We start from the raw sequence: 17,500 nt of genomic DNA, 5'->3' as shown, positions 1-17,500 counted from the left end.
GCCCTCAAAAATGTGCTGTGGGGGCAGGTAGCAGCTGTGCAGGAAGGTGCAGTGTGCTCCAGCTAAGCCGCTGCAATTCGCGGTGAGCTCAAGGCCACAGAGATAAACCTGCGCAAGGAGATACGGGAAGCACAGAGTTACTGAGCTGGGGGTTCAGCTCCTCTGCGCCACAGAGGCGGCTGGAGGGGGCAGAGGCCCTGAAGCAGAGGCCATGGCTCCAGCACGCTGTACCTCATGAGCTGGTGACACGGAGAATATCATGTCCCTCCAGCCCTGAGAAACATCAAAGAACAAAGCGCACCACGAGGGCAGGGGGAAGAAAAGCTGCTCTGCCCACCCCAGAAAACCACTGCTGCAACGGGGAGCTGCAGGACCCCGTGCAAAGAAACCCTCCCCGTGCACTGCACCCAGCCAGCTTTAAGGCCAGCGGGACACACAGGCCCCTGCAGTCACGCCGGAGCAGAGCTGGCTGGCCAGCCCCGAGCTGTGCCAGCTGTGCCAGCTCAGCCCTCCAGCCCACCAAGAAGCAGCTTTACCATGTTGCCAGCCACAGCTTGGCAGAGCCGGCCAGGGCCCCGCACGGGCCAGGGCTGCAGGACCAACATCTGGAGCTGGTGGGGCTGGGTCACATCGAGAGCAAAACACAGCCAGGCCTCTGGCAGCCTAGCACAGAAAGTAGGCTTTTTTTATTTATTTCAACATAGTAGTGCTTGGTTACAGTTTAGTGAAGAACAAATAGGTACATTCATTGGCCACAGCTTCCTGTCACAGCCAGCTGCTGCCTGACTGCAAAGCCAAAACACTGTTAAACCATACCAACAAAAAAAGTTTAATGAAAGGCAACTATGCATTAAAAAAGTCATTGTATTTCTCAGCTATAAATTACTTCAGTAAAACATGGGACCAGCCCCAGCAGGAGCAAGTCAGAGTTTTGAAATTAACGGCCATCCGTACAAATGAGTAAAACCAAAACACTTTGCCAGTCACTCACAAGTACATTAGCAACAAGACTCACTGCCCCGACCCCCGACCTGCCATCCTAATGCCAGGAAGATCGTATTATTGTTGTGTGCTTCAGTGCAATATGAACAATGAGCCTGTAGCCCTTTAATTCTTTATTTTAAAATTATTATTTTTTTTGCACTACACTCCTTCCCCTCCAAAGAAAAACTTAAAGTGCTCCTAGTGCTTTGGAATTTAAGCAAGAACAGGGGCCACTAGCATCACTTACTATCTTTGGTGACTTACAGCAGAAGAAAGAAGGGCAACACACTGAGTCCAGGTCCTCCCTTAGCTTTGCCGTAAGTCAAGCAGTGATTGAGATGGAGCAACCTGTTTCTGTGCCCCGGCCGAGGCGAGGAGACAGGCAGAGCAGCCAGGAGAGCCACGGCAGTGGGGGCAGGGCTCTGGTTCAAGTACTAGAGCAAGAGGGATGTGCTGAAAGTTGTCATCTCCAAGCCTTCTCCAAAAAGCAGCTGGGATTGCTCCTTTTTGGGGGCCAGCAAGAGTGAAGCGGGTTAGCAGGGAGGCCCACAAGCTGGCACAGACCACACAGAGGGACAGGGCATTCTCGGTGTGACAAGTGACATCTAGCTCAGTAAAAGTGAGGTGGGTGACAGGGTGAGCAGGCCATACTAGTGAGCACATGGCAAGTGAGGAGAGGCCGGGGCTGCCCCAGTGCTTGGGGGTTCTCTCACAGAGCTATGGGGGCTCCAGCACCAGAGCCAGCCCAGTGTCACATGGCTGGAGCCAGGCAGTGCCAGACCGCTCCACGCACAGGCAAGTCCTTCACCCCCACCGGGTCCTTCAGTGTCAGACCTGGCTTTGACCCGCAGGAGCAGCCCTGGGTGGGCTAAAAGCAGTTCCAGTTCAGGCTGTCATGATAGGGCAGAGCAGCTGCCCTCCCTGGGCCAGGGCCTCCATCCAAGGCCACATCCAAAGCTGCTTCACTCATCCCCACATCAAGCTCAGGGCAAGCCAGGAATAACACCAAGCCTCCACCTCCAGGAGCCCAGTGGAGCTACCAGCCAGGTCAAACATGGCTGTTTTGGTTAAAGAGACAGAAACCTCCTCCCAGACCAACCCAGCACACTCAAAATGCTGTGTACACTGCTAAGCCCTGCTGATGCAGCTTCTGTGGCAGTGGGAGGACTCCAGGCCCATGGTCCTGCTCCATGGTCAGGTCTCCACAGTGTCTGCCACCTCCTTCTGCAAGAGCAGGCCTTGCCTCCCCAAGCAGACAGACAGCCCCTGCACCTCAGCAGTGACCCCACCGGTTCACATTCACTTGAAGTTAAAACCCTTGGTTATCTGCTAAATGCAATTTAATACTGCGGGGGAAAGGGGAGCCGGACTGCTCTTACCACCCCCCAGTTAAAGCAGCCCTGGTTCCACATGTGCTTTGGGCCACACACATTCCTGCATACGCACTCTCCCTGGGCCAGCTCCAGCTCCAAGCTTTCCCTGAAGGCAGCAGCCCATGGAGCCTTGCCCACCACCCAACAGCAGCTACCATCCGAGCCAGCCCTCTTCCTTTGCCAGAAACTAGCAGGTTGGTTACAACATAGTTATCTCAACGCCAGTAGGAACACTGGGTCTCACCCTCATAGGCCTCTGCTCTAGGGTATGCTTCGAGCCAAGCTTTGAACCCACAGTCCTAGGTAGGACAGTTCAGCAACCAGGTGAAACGAGGGCCAGCAGTCAGGGCAAGACCACAGTCAGCCCAGAGGCATCAGCCCTGCCAGGTGTGAATATGGCACAGTATGCTTTAACATTCACCACAGGAGGCCCTGCCCGTAACGCTCTGTTAAAAGAGCTTCACACTCCCAAGTGAGTCAGGATGCAGAGTACTTCACGGAACACGTCTTTGCAGGAAGATAGTGCCTCTCCCAGCTATGGATGTGCAATTAAGAGTAACTAGAACAGTCTCAGACCAAGCACAGTCTGAGCAAGATTCGTTCCTTCCAAGTGTGCAGATAAAAGTGCAAATATGCATTTGATGTTTCTTTTCTAGTGAGGAAGCTCTGGTGCATTTAGCTGCCAACATCTTGAAGACCAGACCAAGAAAAAGCTTCCAGAGAGTTCCGCTTCACTTTGCTACATGGTACCTTAAAGTCACAGTTCTCTTGCTTACTGCCTGCAGCCATAGGCTCAGTCCCGCTTACAGCTGCAGCAGGTAGTGGAATGTTTGTGTCGATGAGTTAGATGCTTTGGGGAAGAATGAAAGAAAACCAGGTTACAATCCTATACATGAATGCCACTTCTGGGAAGAAAGGGACCTCGCAGCCTCTTCAGTTCTGTGGTGCAGGGTATGAGCTATGGTGATTATTCATCTCCGAGCCGCCTGCGGCAAAGAGCAAGGGGGCACTGTCTGTAGCTGTTCCGCTGAGGTGGGGACCCACCACATAGCTGTCATTTCCAGCCAGGGACCCATAGCAGCCAGAGCACTGAGGGGTAGCCAAGCTGGGAGAAGAGACAGAAAAACCAGACGTGGACTCTTAGAGATGGATAATTTGGCTGCAGCTAGTCTCCACTGCTAGTAAAGACTTCCGCTGCCAGCACCGACAGGGTTATCCAAGCCTGCAGAAGCAGGCTATAACATGCAGGCACAGTATCTCCAAGGAACTTGGCTTCAACAAGACAGGTACAAGGAGAAAAGCACCAGGCCCTAAACACACTGGTCAAGAAGAGCCAGAAGCTCTGAATCCCTCACTACGCCCCCAAGCAGCGTGCAAAGGACAGGGCTGTCAGGCTTCCCCCCAGTTTTGCTGGGGATATTGGACCATTCTCCTGGACACCAGGAGCTTCCTGCAGACCACATCCTTCCCAGTGGAGAAACTCCTCTGGAGGCCACTTCAGAGCCCTCTGCCCCCACAGCTGAGGAGGGTTCCCAGCAAGATCAGCCCCCCTGGATGAGGCCTTCCCATCTGTAGCCACCATGTATTTTCTACCTGCGAGCACCCAGTGCGATATCCACCTCTCAGAGCTGGTCACTTCTGTCTAATAAAAATAGCTCCTTGTGAGCTGCAGGAGGGAACCAAAGCAAGCTCAGTCAGAAGGCTCCTTGCCCCACCCACCCTGCCCAAGCTGCCTCTTAACACTAAATTTTTCTCCTAGGAGCAGAAGCCAACAGCTCTGTTGCTTCTACTCAGGGCAACAGAATGGCAGCTGTGCTTTTACTTGTCCCGCAGGACACTTACCCTCCATCTCTGGCCCCAAGCCGTGACAAGTCATCATCGCTGTCATAGCGCCTCGGATTGTCAAAGAAGTAGGCTCTGGAGCTGTAACTGTGACTATTCACCATCCCCGCTGGAGTCTGTTAAAGAGAAAGGAGTTAGGCCAGAGGTGGGATATTTCTGACAACCTTTCTGAAGGCCTGCCCCCACACCCCAGGCATCTCCTCGAGCTACAGCAGCTTGCTCAGGCTTACCAAGTTCTGACTCAGTCTCTGAGCCCGGAAGAACAGCACCACAAAAGTTGTCGGCACCAGCTCCCAGAGGAAGAGGACCACTCCGAACACCACATACTCTTCACTGCTCACTTCCACATGCACCTGCGGACAGAAGTTAGAAGTCTCTGTATAAACCTAGCCATCAGCAGAGCCACACAGCTCCCAAAGCTGGACACACAACACAGCTTAGAACCAGGAATGCAGAGAAACCCTTACAATTGCAGGAATCCCCAAACCAGAATGGTGACCGTCACCTGACTGCTGCTACTGGTTTTAGTGAGCTCAGTGTGCTACCAGGGTACTCTTAGCTCCCTCCCCACACCAATGACTCCCTTGCATGCAGCCACGCCTGATTAAGCATTGCTTTTCTGCTCTAGTTGACATGTTCCTCCTCTTCCCCAAAAGAAGAGTTGGCAGGCTAGAACTGAAGAGCACAACAGGGAATCCCTCCTGGAGAAGCAGCCAGATAAAAGATCAAGGTTTGCTGTGGTGGAGAGTGCAAGCAGGGCTTCTGAAGGCAGAAAGCCAGCTCATCTGGGGATTCAGCTGAAGAGACGCCCCCATGTAGCAACCTTTTCACCTACGCACACCCTCACGGGAAGGTAGAGTAACTGCCGTTCACTTTACTAGCTCTGGATTGGGGGTCCCAGACACTCACCTTGTCTGAAAGGTTGTCCCAGCCATAGTTAAAAGGACCAGGAACATTGTCTGGAGATATGGCCACAGCTACCAGGTTATAGCAAGCCCTTGAGGAATACAGAAGAGCAACTACAGATCCCACAAGAATAGCCTGGCAGACAGATGTTCCCTACAACAGGAAGAAAAAAACCACCCAGTTTTAATACAGACCTTCCAACAGAGCTGCAATTCCACACACACCACCACCAACACCACCCTCTCCTTAAACACATGAGAAGCTATGCAGGCAAGAATGACCTAGAACATTTGTATGTTGCTGCTAAAATATTCAGAGCTGGTTAAGAGCTTTCTTGTGTGATGAGTTCATTGCAGTAGCAGAGCTACACAGCCAGTGTCAACTGGGAGCAAGCAAAGCTTGAGGCACAGGAAAATTATCCTCAGAATCTTATCAGTCAGCTTCAAAATGATGGTCCAGAGAGATGCCATCCCCCCCACTGCCATACCGTGGTACTCTCCAGGAGAGCAGCCAAAAACCATTAAGAGAATCAACTTTCTGCTTTACACCCTGATCAGACTCCAGAGCAGGAGCATCCACCCAGCTTGCTCACCCCGCAGCAGTTCAGCGCCCCTGACACCAAACACATTTGTCTAGGCAATAAACTCAAATATTTGGAGTGGGGAACTGTGAGAACAGGCAGAAAGACCCAGGACCTGAACCCCAGCACTGCTGTGGGACAAGCCAGGCTTTGCTTACAGAGCAGTGTGCTGAAGGGTGGCTAGATATTGCGGGATCTCCAACTCCTGCTAGCTGTCCTGTGCCGGTGAGGAGCTTCCTCCACTATTGTTTCAGATGCAGTGCTGTCAGAGGTACATGAGGTACCTGAAGGTCATGGTACCTACCTTTCCTGGACAGCTAGTCATGGGAGAGGAAGCCACTTGAAGATCTGCAAGCATCTCCCCTTCTTTGCTAAATATACCCGTGAAGCCTTTTAATAGCTGCTGGGAGCCACCAAGTCAGTGAGCAGGCAGACAAACACATCTCAGCAGCTGACTTGCCTTTGTGTTTAAGCAGATAGTCTACTCACTCATTGGCCTGCTCCCCATCCAAGCTAGGGGCATGCTAGCTCTTTCCTAGCTTTAGAGCACTTGCTCAAGAGAGTATCTTTGAAGAGTAATCATGAAAGTGCTGCTAACAGACAAGTCCCCGTGACACCACTGGAGCACAGGAACACAGCCTGTTCTAGCACAGTTAGCTGAGCCCTTGGTGTCCAGTCCAGCAGAGCAGGAGGTAGTGAAACAAACCTCCAGCTAACAAGGACCACAGTACAGGATCTGGCTGCAGTCCAACAGCACAGCCTCCTCAAGTATCAGATGGCTCAAAGCCTTCCTACCTTCAGGAGTGGAGGCAGCTGCCTCACTGGGCCCCTCCAGCCTTGCTGTATTGCTTTGAGTCAGCAGGTTCACAGCTGGAGCTCAGGAGGCAGGACAACCTTTTCAGGTATTTGTGTAACACTTCTGTTCATCCCCCATCCTATTCTTGCAGCTCCTCCACAACAAAGTCAGGGAATGCCTCCAAGGTAGGGAAGGGAGACAGCATTTGAATGCAAGAGACATTTACCAGACAGCCAGGCTGAGTATTCAACCTGAGATTGGACTTCTCTATGGCATTTCTGCAAGAACAGGGCCCCACAGGCAGCCTCAGGCATGTAAGTAGAGGAAGTTACTGCATTCATAAACTACTGCTGGGTGAACTTGGTAAGTTAATTAGTGTCCAGAGCCAGTCAGAGCTGGATACCTGGCCCATGCAAGAGGGATGCGAGCAGGTTCTCAGCTTAGTCATGGCTCCTCTGTATCATTTCAGATCACCTGGCTGCAATCAGCAGCCTCTGTGGAGAGCAGTCACCAGAGCCAGCTGGATGTCAGTCCTAGCCACCCAAGGCCCACACATCCTGGATTCTGGGCAACCACCACCACTCTCTGCTGCTTAAGAAGCCCAGACTTCTACAGACAGCCTCAGCTTGAACTTGAAAGCAGAGGCCACCCTCACATCTTGCTTCCCTAGGAGAAGGGGCAATGGACTGCAGCCACTTTGAGTGGTCATGCAGATGGCCTGCTAAGCAGCAAGGAGATGCCTCCAGCCAATGCAAGGCAGTTGCCTGGATCCAGAGTATCTCTGTAGCAGTGTCTGCTGCAAGGCAGCTTGTTACCCTCTTCATCCTCATCCTGAGGGGGGATGGAGCCATCTAACTACCTCCAGAAGCTCTATGCTGTGGGCAGCCTCCCAGCTGAGCCACATACAGTAGTGCTTCGAGCTTATGTAGATTCACCTGAGGGCACATTGGAAACAGGGTCTCTGCAGGAGGCCAGAGCCCCACCTTCTGACACTGGAGAGTCACAGCATACAGGGTGAGGGGCTGTACTGCAAAGTACTAGAGCCAGGCAGCTGGCTTCCCTGAGCCTGACTATGCTCAGGTGTGCAAGTTTTTCCTACAGACATTTCCAGGCTCATCAAAAGACTACTGCCTGCCCTTCTCAAGAGGCCAGGTCCCCCTGGAATCACTACCCTTGACAGGAGTGATATGGCTTTCCAGAGGAAGGGGTGGCAGCTCAGGGGCACTCTTAATGCCAGCCTACTGCCACACCAAGATGAGACTGGTGGTATCTTGTCTAGTTTCCTACCTGCTTAAGAAGAGTATGTTCAGACCCTCCCCTTTCCTTCTGCCTTGGGGCAGGACCTACAGCAATTTCTCCTCCCCTTTTAAGATGCTCACCTCATCCAGGACAGGCAAGCACTGCCTCTGGCTCAAGGAGGCAGGCAACTAAAGCTGGACTGCTGGGAGGGATGCCCTTTGCAGAGAGCTGTTCTGCATCTGCCAGAGATATGACAGAGACTTAACTGTCCTTAGTGACAATATACTGCAGAAACTGCATCTGCTATTCTTAGAAAGCCCTCTCTTCCAGTCAAACCCTAAATTATACTTCTAAACCTGAAAAGCGTAAGCAGGTCATGAGTCTCCTATCGTGCCAGCAAAGCTGCAGACAACATATTCCCCTAAAACATCCAGGGCACTTCATTCCTACAGCAAAAACATTCACTTTCTGGAGGGAAGAGTCCAAGAGCTGCCACCTCCATGCTGGAAGTAGTGTTGGAGCAAGAGTAGCTCAGGTGCCACCAGGCCAGCATTGCTCTGACTAAGCACGCATAAATCCAGTTGAGAATCCAGCCGACTACTGCAGTTCCAGTGTAGTTTGAGGTATTTACCTACCTTGGACTCGAGGTAGACATTTGCTGAAGACATCTTTCCTAGTTTGCACATGCAGCAAGCCAGCGAGATGGCACAGAGGATGAAGAGGCTGTCATTGACTAGGGCACGGGCAAGGACTGTCCACCTCAGCTGGTTCTCTGGGACCTCACCGTGGATTAACATTGCACAAGTTAAGTTCACAACTAAGAAGAGAAGGCTGGTAAAGATGGAGCCCAGATACAACAGGACCCTGAAGAAATAGTGAGGGAAAAAAAAAATACAAGTGGAGTTAAAAATTAGACAGTTCTGGGCTCATTCTGCACCACCCTCTTGCCTCATCAGACAAAAGAGCCTCCTAACATGCCCAGTGCTCTGCTTGCTATGAAGATCAGACATTCCAGCAAGTTTCAGCAGTTGTATTGACAGCCCAAATCCACAGAGTATTCGTCTGAGCTGCTCTCATAATGCATAAGCAGTGTAAGTAGTCATGAGTTACAAGACTCATCTTCTGACAGTCAGGTTCTTATCTTGCAGATTTTAAGTGTTGCTCTAGCTCTGCATTAACTTCAGTCAATAAGCTATGAGTCATCACAGCCACTGCAACTTCTTTATTGAAAGCCACTGGAGCTCACATTTTCCATTGTGGGTTTCCCTAGAAATGGCCAAGAAGTGCCTGGGCTGCACTAACAGTGGTCTCGCCTATCGCTCAAGCCTTATCCTGCAGATCTTTTTTAGCTCAGAATGACCTTGAGAACTCATCTAGTTTGCTAGCAGCACTGGTATTGGGATGCTAACAACATGGATGGAAGCATGCAGTATATGCTTTTAGCTTCCTTGGTACCCTTGAAGCTCCCAGTCCTGCTCCAAGGCACAACACTGATTCTTGTCAGAGTATAAAATTAGCCCTGTTGAGCCTTTGGGGTCTGAAGCTCCCGTTCCTAGCACTGGAGCATGAGTTTACCTTAAGCCAGCTTTGAAGGTAACTTTAGAAAAGTACTACTTACTTGTACTTGTTGAATTCAGCTGCACATTTCACTTTGAATATGACCTGGGGAAAGATTTGCACAGCATTACTTAACATGACCTATAGCTCTCCTTTAAACTTAACAACACTGGAGCCATCATCCAGCTGGACATCTTGAAGGACTCCAAATTACCTATCAACACCAAGCCTTGCACTGGACCCACTTGCAAGAAAGAGTACCAGTCTTTCTTACAAAAGCCAAAAGCAAATGTAGGTGTCCAACAGGCATAAATGTGTTTAACACCCCATATGTGGCAAGGGCTTTAACACCACACCTAAGGACTCTGAGAAGATCAGGAAGTTTAGCACTCAGTTGCTAAGGTCATTCAAAAATACATCTACTTTCCCCAGTGTTCTCTGCTGCATATTTTAGGACCTCAATCATCCTTGATTCCCACGTTAGAGAAGGCTGCCTCAGCAAGACAAATAGCTGATCTAAAATAGCCTTCTGGTATTGGATGATGGACCTGCAGGCTATAACAAGCATTTGGAGCTCACAGCTCCTCCACCTTTGAGATGTTTGTAGGCCAAATACACCTGAAATGTAACCCTGAGATGGTAGGAAGTCCTCCAGAGGTGGAAGGCCCAGCCTACCAAGTTGCATGGCACACTTGTCAGACAAGTGTATTAGATAACAGTTATTTGCAGACTGTTTCACTCTTCAAAGCGACACATGCTGTGTCCAGGAGTGGATCTGGGTTCTGCAAATCTCCTCACTACACAAGGAGTTAGGAGACTCAAGATGAAAGCTGCACAGGAGAGACCAGTGCTTCAAAGCAAAGGCTTACAAGCCATTCCTCAGACTGCAGGGGACTGAACCCATTTGGGTTGGGAGGGCTGGAGGAGAACCATCAGCTCATACTCAGGCAGCCCTGCAGCCCTACAGCACTCTTCCCAAGCGCCAGACACCCTTCTATACCCCTTTGGGCTGCAGACTGGCTCCTGCTGAAGCATGCAGGGGCAGGACTTCTTGCCTAAGGAAGTATGGACAGTTTAGAGAGGTGCAGAGACACTCCCAAGTCACAGATGTGACCACAGCAGTCCCACTGCAAAGGGATAGGTAACCAGTGCTCTCATATTGTCAGGACAAGCAGCATGCTGACAGAGCTACATGGAGCTTGTTTGTCACATACTGATTTAGCACAGTATGGCAGGAACTGGTTTTTGTCCTGTGAAAAATGCAGATCCTGGTACAGACTCCACCAGGAAGAGTCCCAGAGCTGAGGTCACATTCAGTCTCAGCCAAAGCTCATTAGAGACTCTGAAGAAACTTGGAAGAAGCAGAGAGCCATCTAGCCAGATCCAGCAACCATGTACTTGTGGTCAGCACAAGACCACTATGGGATCACTGCACAGGTGCGGAGGTTTAGTTTCACTGCTTCTGCAGGGAGTCCTTCCTGTCAGCATCCAGACTCTGGCTGCAGTGAAGGATCAGTCATCTCTTACAAGGCACTCTTAGTCAGCTTTTTTTTTCCCCCCCGATGGGATTTCTTGGCTCCTGCCTTCCAGTCAGCACCGAGGCAGAAATGGCACTCTGAAGCTTCAAAAATAAGGCTCCTGCCAACAGGATTTCCAGGGACATTTCAGGATTTGAGGGTTGTCTGATCCATTGTAGTAATGTCAAGCATTTGAAACCCCCCCTACAGGGCATGGGACAGCTTCAGCAACCCTGATCCGAGAGCCAGATTCACTGTCTGGCTCCTCTTCCCCAGTCTGAGGGAGGATGAACTTGAGTTCACTTGAGAAGCACTTAATGGGGAACAAGACACAGTACTTCAGCAGAGGGAGGTATCCAGCCCCCATGGCTGAGGGGCACAGTAGTACATGCAGTCTCTGAAACCCTCTACCCTGTTGTCTTGGCCTACACCAGCCCAGGGAAGTACAGAAGTGTGGCATAACACACTGAGCCCCAAAGCTCATCTGAGTTACAGGAAACCTGGGCCTCAGAAGGACCACGTGGTGGCTTCAAAACAGAAAAATCCCCAAATCCTCCTCTGTCCTTCGCTTGCCTGTAGGTTACATTCAAGCCCTTTGGCAGTGTCAAAACAGACATCAAGGACGTCAGGCTAGGAAACCTCTTTGTTCAGCACCCATTTGCACAGCATGGAAATTCATTTAAGGTATTTGTACATCTGCTCTGTCTCCCAGAAAAGTCATTTGTAACCACAGCCTCTGAGTAGTGGTGCAGACAGAGTCCCTGGCTTGTATCTCAGCTGCTCACCCTGGCTGAGAACAGCCCTTTGGCTAAGCAGGGGAACGCCACTGGCCAACAGAAAGATGCTGGCTTCTGCAGTAGCCCCGTGCAAGATAGTCCACCAAGACCCTCCTCTACAAACCTGAGGATTAAGGCACACAAAGCTGTCTCAGGGTTAAGAGCACAATAGCAACCTGAGACTTGCACTTGGACTGCTGCCATGAAAAGCAGAAGGGGACCAGGTCCCAGCCTTATACTCCTATTAGCCCCCAGATACTTAGTCCTATAACTTCAGGAAGGGAGCAGGCACCACTCTTTACAGTGGGTTTCATTATTAAGACATGACAACTCATCTGAAGCTTGTTTTTAATTCATAGTGCTGGGTCAGTAGGTGACATCAGCAGTGTTCACACTGCATCTTTGGGTTCTTGCCCTCAAGATAATCTTGCTAGCCTTTCAGCACTGGACTAGCTCTGCTGCTTTCCAAGCCCAAGGACAGCTTATGTAGAGGGTTCTGCTGTGAAGAAATCAGTGCAGAGCGCTCCGGAGTAACCCTATTCTTCATAAAAACAGGCAACACTGACCCATGCCCTCAGACAAGTGCGTTATGCCAAGTTGCTAGTGGCAACCCTTGCAAGATGAACAGTTCCTTCAGTTCCTAGCTGAGATCAGCCCCAGAAGCCATGCAGTTGCCTGCTGAAAATAGGGAACAGAGGTCCCTGCTAGCCCAGCCTCAGCAGGGCTGAGAAACTTACTCTTAAGCAAGCCTTTTTAAATTAGGCAATACTCTGTTGTCTTTATGGAGCCACAAATCCTTTGAGCATTTTACATCAGCCAGAGACATGGAAAGAAGGCAAGTGAGAAGAGCTACAGACCTCAAAGTCCCTTGTGATGCTGGAGGCTTTCGGTTTTTTTATGAAGAGTTGCTGTATTTCACAGAAGTGCATACCTTGCTCACATCACTGAACCCAGAAAGTGAACTTGCTAAGAGTATGTTCTCAGAGCATTGTTTAGGGAACACAGTCATCCTTAGAAGGTGTATTGGAGATGTCACAGCTCCTAAGAGAAGTGACAGACACCATATCCCACAGATAGCTCTAAGGACCACTTTCGGTACCTGTACAAACCAAGATCTCAACCCCAACACTGAGCCTCAGATAGCATTTCAGCTTGGTTTTGTTACAACCATTCATAATTGATCTGAAAGATCCAGGAGAGCCAGAAGCTTGTCATTGTTTGATGGAGTCAAAGTCTCTTTTGCTCCTAAAGAAATCATGTGATTGGGCTCTCCAGATACAAGATATAACCATGTCCTGCCTTGACATGAACACAGACCTCAGTTGCAAGAGTTGCATCCACCAACAGATTCCTTCTCTCACCACAGAGATTCAGCAGCAAGCACTAGAGCACAGCACAGACTATTTTGGGACTATGCCCCATAACAAGTGTTCAAGCCCCCACTTGTCCCTCAGAAACAGTTGGGATTATCCATGAGGATCTCTCACCATTCCTACTAATACTGGGATCATCCTATGCCATCAAGAACACAGGGTACAACTTGCTTGGACCCTGATTTCCTAGAATAACTGGTTGCTGGCATAGCCACCTGTTCATTCAGGAACAGTGGAGCCCATGGGAATCATCAGCTATGGGATGGAGCAGTTTTGAGCTTAAGTGACCCCTTACCAGTCCCTGAGGCAGAGGGCACATGCTAGGTGTCTGCCAGACAAGGAGAATGGAAGGGTGCAAGAATGATTGAGGCTTTTCCAGTTTTCCATCTGAAAAGGCAGGAAGATACAGGACAACAAGGACAAATGGCTCCCAGGCTGGATGCTCTTCCCATGCATGTCTGCTTCAGTGCAATTAGAGCAGCAAGGGATGAAAGAGGTTGATGTCATCACAGATGGAGCACTTAAAGAAACCCAGACAGGTTAAGGGTTATGGCCACACCAGTCTGGCAGAGCCTGATCACTCTAGCAGAAGACCTTACTCATTGTTGCACATTGCTGCTGACTCCCAAGTGAGACAACGATGCCAAGTGCTCAAGAAGGTCTTTGAAAGGGTCAAGATGGAGGTTGGGTTGTTGTGGCTACATTTCTATGTACTGGGCTCCTGACAGTGACCTGGGGGAAAGCAGAAATTAGCACAGACTCTTGGGAAAGGTAGAATTACTCAAGCAGATGTCTAGCTGGCAGCAGAGGAGCTATTCCAAAAGCAAGGCAGAGAAGGACCCTGGGTTGGTTATCAGAGCCACTGTTCTGCCAGTTTGAGGCAAGACTGGGAACGAATCCGAGGAATCCAGACCTGATATACTGCAAACTCTGGATTTCCTGGAAAGGAACTAATTCTGTTACAAGCTGAAGCAGAAAGGAAGAGATCTTCCCAAGCAGAACCCATTACACTTTTTGATGTTCCAGGTGGAAATAAGGCAGTGACAAAAAGAAACTGTTTCCACCAAGTAAGTGTTCTGGAAGTGTTCAAAGCTCCATCCAATTGCTGGCCTTGAGCAATCTGGTCTAGTGGAAAGTGTCCCTCCCGTAGCAGGGGGTTGGAACTAGATGATCTTTAAGGTCCCTTTTGACCCAAACCATTCAGTGAATCTATGAAATAAGTTTTTTGTCAGGTCTCCACATCCTCTCAGGAGCTACGAGGGGACAGGAAGAAGATAGCCTCTCCCCACAGAAAGGTGGAAACACCAGGTAGTTTCACAAGTTTGAATTTCCCAGCCTGGAGTGCAAAATAATGCTAGCTCTTCATGGGTATTTATTGTTCCCTGGAGCTTTTCCCCCACCCAGCACCATTTCACCCTCAGCTTGTACATAGCCTGAGGAGCTCTGTAAATCAAGCAAGATTAGCTCAAATAACATAGCACAGGCCACACTTTCTTTCTCTGCTTAGACAGATGCCATTTCTCCAGTATCTCCACAAAGGAGGCACTGTATACAAAAACAATTACCCAGGCCTTCAGCACAGAAACAGCCTATGCTTTTATCTGAGGACATCTAAGACCAGGACACCACCCCCAGCATAGCAGAAGCCCAATGCCCTTCTACAGGTTGCTACCAGCTGTCCTTTAAGAACTAGGAAGGGATGGGCCCTCCACAGCAGGTTCTGCTTGAAGTCACACTAGTAAATGTACCAGTCATCTCCAGATCTTGAGCCACTTCAGGTAAACTGCTGTGGTTCTACCACAGCTTCTCTCCTTCCTCCAGATAGGGACAATTCTTGTTTAATTACTCCCTAAGCCCCCTTAAACACAACTGCTCCTGTGCCTTAAGGCAAGGACCAAACACAACCAAGCCAGGCACATCTCAAGTTAGCTACCAGTACACAGCATCCTCCCACCTAGAGAAGGATGGGCTAGTTTTATCAGCCTGTAGCCCAAGCAGAGACAGCCAAGTATCACTGCTCAGCATCATTTCTTTTGTTAAAATGGAAGCCAGAAAAGCACCAAAGACTTTCAGTCCATCTAGCTGCACTCTTTCTCCAAACCTCTGGAGCTGCAAGCTTCACTACGTACCACCACTGTGAGATCACCCACAAATACCATGAAGCGCTGGACACCCATTCTGCTTGCGACAGCCAAGCATCAGACCCTCTTTGTAGCAAGCATGCATACCCATTTTCTTAAGTCATTTTATCCTTCCCTACTCTAGATTCTGAGCTCTTATTTCCTCAGACAGGATTCCCCTTGCCTCTGGGTCTTCAAGGAGAAAGAAACAGGGTATATTCCACCAGAGTCCACTCAAAAACAGATGACTAGGGATGAAGGGAAGCCTGAGAACCTATTTGAATTTATCTTGCCCTTCTTTAAAGATGCCTTTTAACGAGCCCACAGAGGCAAATCTGCTGTCATTCAAGTCCAGTGACTTAGAGGAAAGCAGAAATCCAGCCACTTTGTGGTACCAGAACATAGGATCCCTTCCTCAGCTTGCCTTTCACAGGACACACAAACACCTATTGGTTGGAGCATTTGGTAGGTCAGGCTCCCTTTAACAGACAAGATGGATTATGCACACTATGCACCATTTGTTATTTTGCTGCCACTCGATCAGCAGCATATCTAACACTGATGGCTTTTGCAACAGGCAGTTTACCTTAGCTTCCAGGTGTTTATTTCAGGGCTGGGGGGGGAACAGAACACAGGTGGGGGGGGAAGAACCAAAAGAGCTGAACAACCTAATTGCTCCAAGTCTCACGTTATCATGTGAATGTTGATGTCCTCGGGAAAATGAAATCATAACTCCCATCGGTGACACATCGGAGCGATTTCGCTGTGTGTTAGCGATTCCTTTGTGAGGCTGGCGAACAGCTGAGAGCTGCAAAGAATCTGAACAACAACAAAGCTGGAAGGAAAGTACTGCCTATTTATGAAACAAGTCACCAAACTGGAAGGCAGGCAAGCAAAGGGCTGCTCATGAGAAACTGGAGCAGAAACAAAATATTCAGAGGAAGAAGGGGAGGGGAGAGACAAGGCTTTAAAAGATAAAGACAAGTGAAAGGACTAGAGAGAGGGGGATTAAAAAAACACCACAAAACAAGTGATGGGAAGCCCAGAAAAGAAGGAATACAGCTCAGCAACAATAACAAGCAGCCCTGCACTGTCCCAGTCCCGATCTTTGTGCTAGGAAGGGGCCCACCTCTCCAGCCCCAGGCTGTTGTCTGGGGGAGGCAGAGGGATCTCAGGGTTTTTGTCTGACAACAAGCTGCAGAACAACAAGCCCAGTTCACAGCGGAGCAGAGAGATGGAGAGAAGGAGGGAGCGCAGCAACAATAGCAGAAGAGGCTCTAGCTGGTGACGTAATGGTTGGCATCACTCCAGGCCAGAGCAGCCCCTGCTGCTGCCACTTTCTGGTCCCCTTTAGAGACGGGGAATCAATTTAAAAAAGATGCAAAACAGTCCCCCAGGAGAGCCCCACGGCGCTGCAACCCCTCTTGCAAAGAGGAAAGCCCCACCCGGGAGCAGGGCACATCTCTGCACCCCCCCCAACCCCAGATTCAGGGCATGTGCCCCCCTCCCCCCCCCCCCGGCACCCCCGTACCACCCCGCGGGGTCTGCATTCCGGGCGCACCCCTGCACTCCGCCAGCCCGGCACTAGGATCCAGGGCACACTTTTTGCTCACACAACCCCCTCCATCCCACCCCACCCCCAAGCCTAGATTCAGGGCATTAATCTACGTGCCTTCGCCCCCCCACCCCCCCAGCCTGGATTCAGGGCACAACCTTGTACCTCCCCAACCTGCCCCAGAGCCTACACTGAGGGCACCCCTCTTCGCACCCTCTCCCACCGAGCCTGGTCAGGGCACACATACACCCCCCCCATCCCACCCCAAAGCCTTGGCTCCAGGGCACACCTCTGTGCACCTCCAAGTTTGGGGAGGGCGGCTGAAAAGGAAGATTTAGCCCCGGCGTCCTGCAGGGTGAGGGCTTGGAGCGTCCCTGCCCCCCAAAGGAAAAAACTTACCTCAGCGAAATAGAGGTTGAGGAGGCAGAGGCTGGAGAAGAGCAGGCAGCCGGGCAGGCAGTAGAGCAGCCAGTGGGCGAAGGGCTGCTGGAGGCGAAGGGCCTGCAGGGAGTTCTGCAGGTAGAAGGAGAAGAGGGTGGTCCTGAGGGCTGCCCAGAGCAGGCAGAGGAAGAGGCAGAGCGTGTGGTAGCTCAGCCGCCGCTCCCGGTAGTAGAGGAGCAGCCAGAGCTGCAGGTAGGCGAAGAGGAACAGGGCGGCGTAAAGCGCCGTGTGGAGCACGGTCAGCCCCAGCTCCACCGCGTAGGGCACGGCGGCCCCCTCCGCCAGGGCCGCCCCCTCAGCGAGGGCCGCCGCCGCCGTAGCGCTCATGGGGCAGCGGGAGGCAACGGCCCGCCAACGGTCGCCGCGCGCGCCCGCCCCGCCCCTCCCCTCAGCCCCGGCTGGACACCCCCATGCAACAAAGGGGAGCCCCCCGCCTCTCGC

General features: G+C 50.9%; 1 protein-coding gene across 3 annotated transcripts; it reads right to left on the bottom strand.

Annotated features, from left to right (window-relative positions):
• Window positions 1-653: 653 nt before the first annotated feature.
• Window positions 654-17,464, bottom strand: GPR137C (G protein-coupled receptor 137C). Of its 3 annotated transcripts, none has more exons than XM_055820076.1 (7): window positions 17,018-17,461; window positions 9,339-9,382; window positions 8,356-8,584; window positions 5,109-5,258; window positions 4,430-4,552; window positions 4,200-4,315; window positions 654-3,343 (listed from the first exon to the last, which is right to left on the bottom strand). In XM_055820076.1, the coding sequence occupies exons 1-7, from the start codon at window positions 17,384-17,386 to the stop codon at window positions 3,325-3,327; spliced, it is 1,050 nt and encodes a 349-aa protein (XP_055676051.1). In that variant the 5' UTR covers window positions 17,387-17,461; the 3' UTR covers window positions 654-3,324. The 3 variants fall into 3 exon arrangements, with proteins under 3 accessions (XP_055676051.1, XP_027650420.2, XP_055676044.1); XM_027794619.2 differs by having other exon boundaries at window positions 654-3,462; window positions 17,018-17,457; XM_055820069.1 differs by lacking the exon at window positions 5,109-5,258 and having other exon boundaries at window positions 654-3,462; window positions 17,018-17,464.
• Window positions 17,465-17,500: the final 36 nt, after the last annotated feature.

Source organism: Falco peregrinus, chromosome 1, assembly GCF_023634155.1.
Source record: "Falco peregrinus isolate bFalPer1 chromosome 1, bFalPer1.pri, whole genome shotgun sequence".
Taxonomy (NCBI): Eukaryota; Metazoa; Chordata; class Aves; order Falconiformes; family Falconidae; genus Falco; species Falco peregrinus.
This window is presented reverse-complemented; position numbering and strand designations above follow the sequence as displayed.

Excerpts from the sequence above, each read along its gene's own strand:
- GPR137C (XM_027794619.2), bottom strand. The coding sequence starts at position 17,386 with ATGAGCGCTACGGCGGCGGCGGCCCTCGCTGAGGGGGCGGCCCTGGCG. Across the intron at positions 9,383-17,017 it reads TCAACCTCTATTTCGCTGAG|GTCATATTCAAAGTGAAATG; the intron begins GTAAGTTTTTTC and ends ATCTTTCCCCAG. Across the intron at positions 4,553-5,108 it reads GGGACAACCTTTCAGACAAG|GTGCATGTGGAAGTGAGCAG; the intron begins GTGAGTGTCTGG and ends TTCTGTCCGCAG.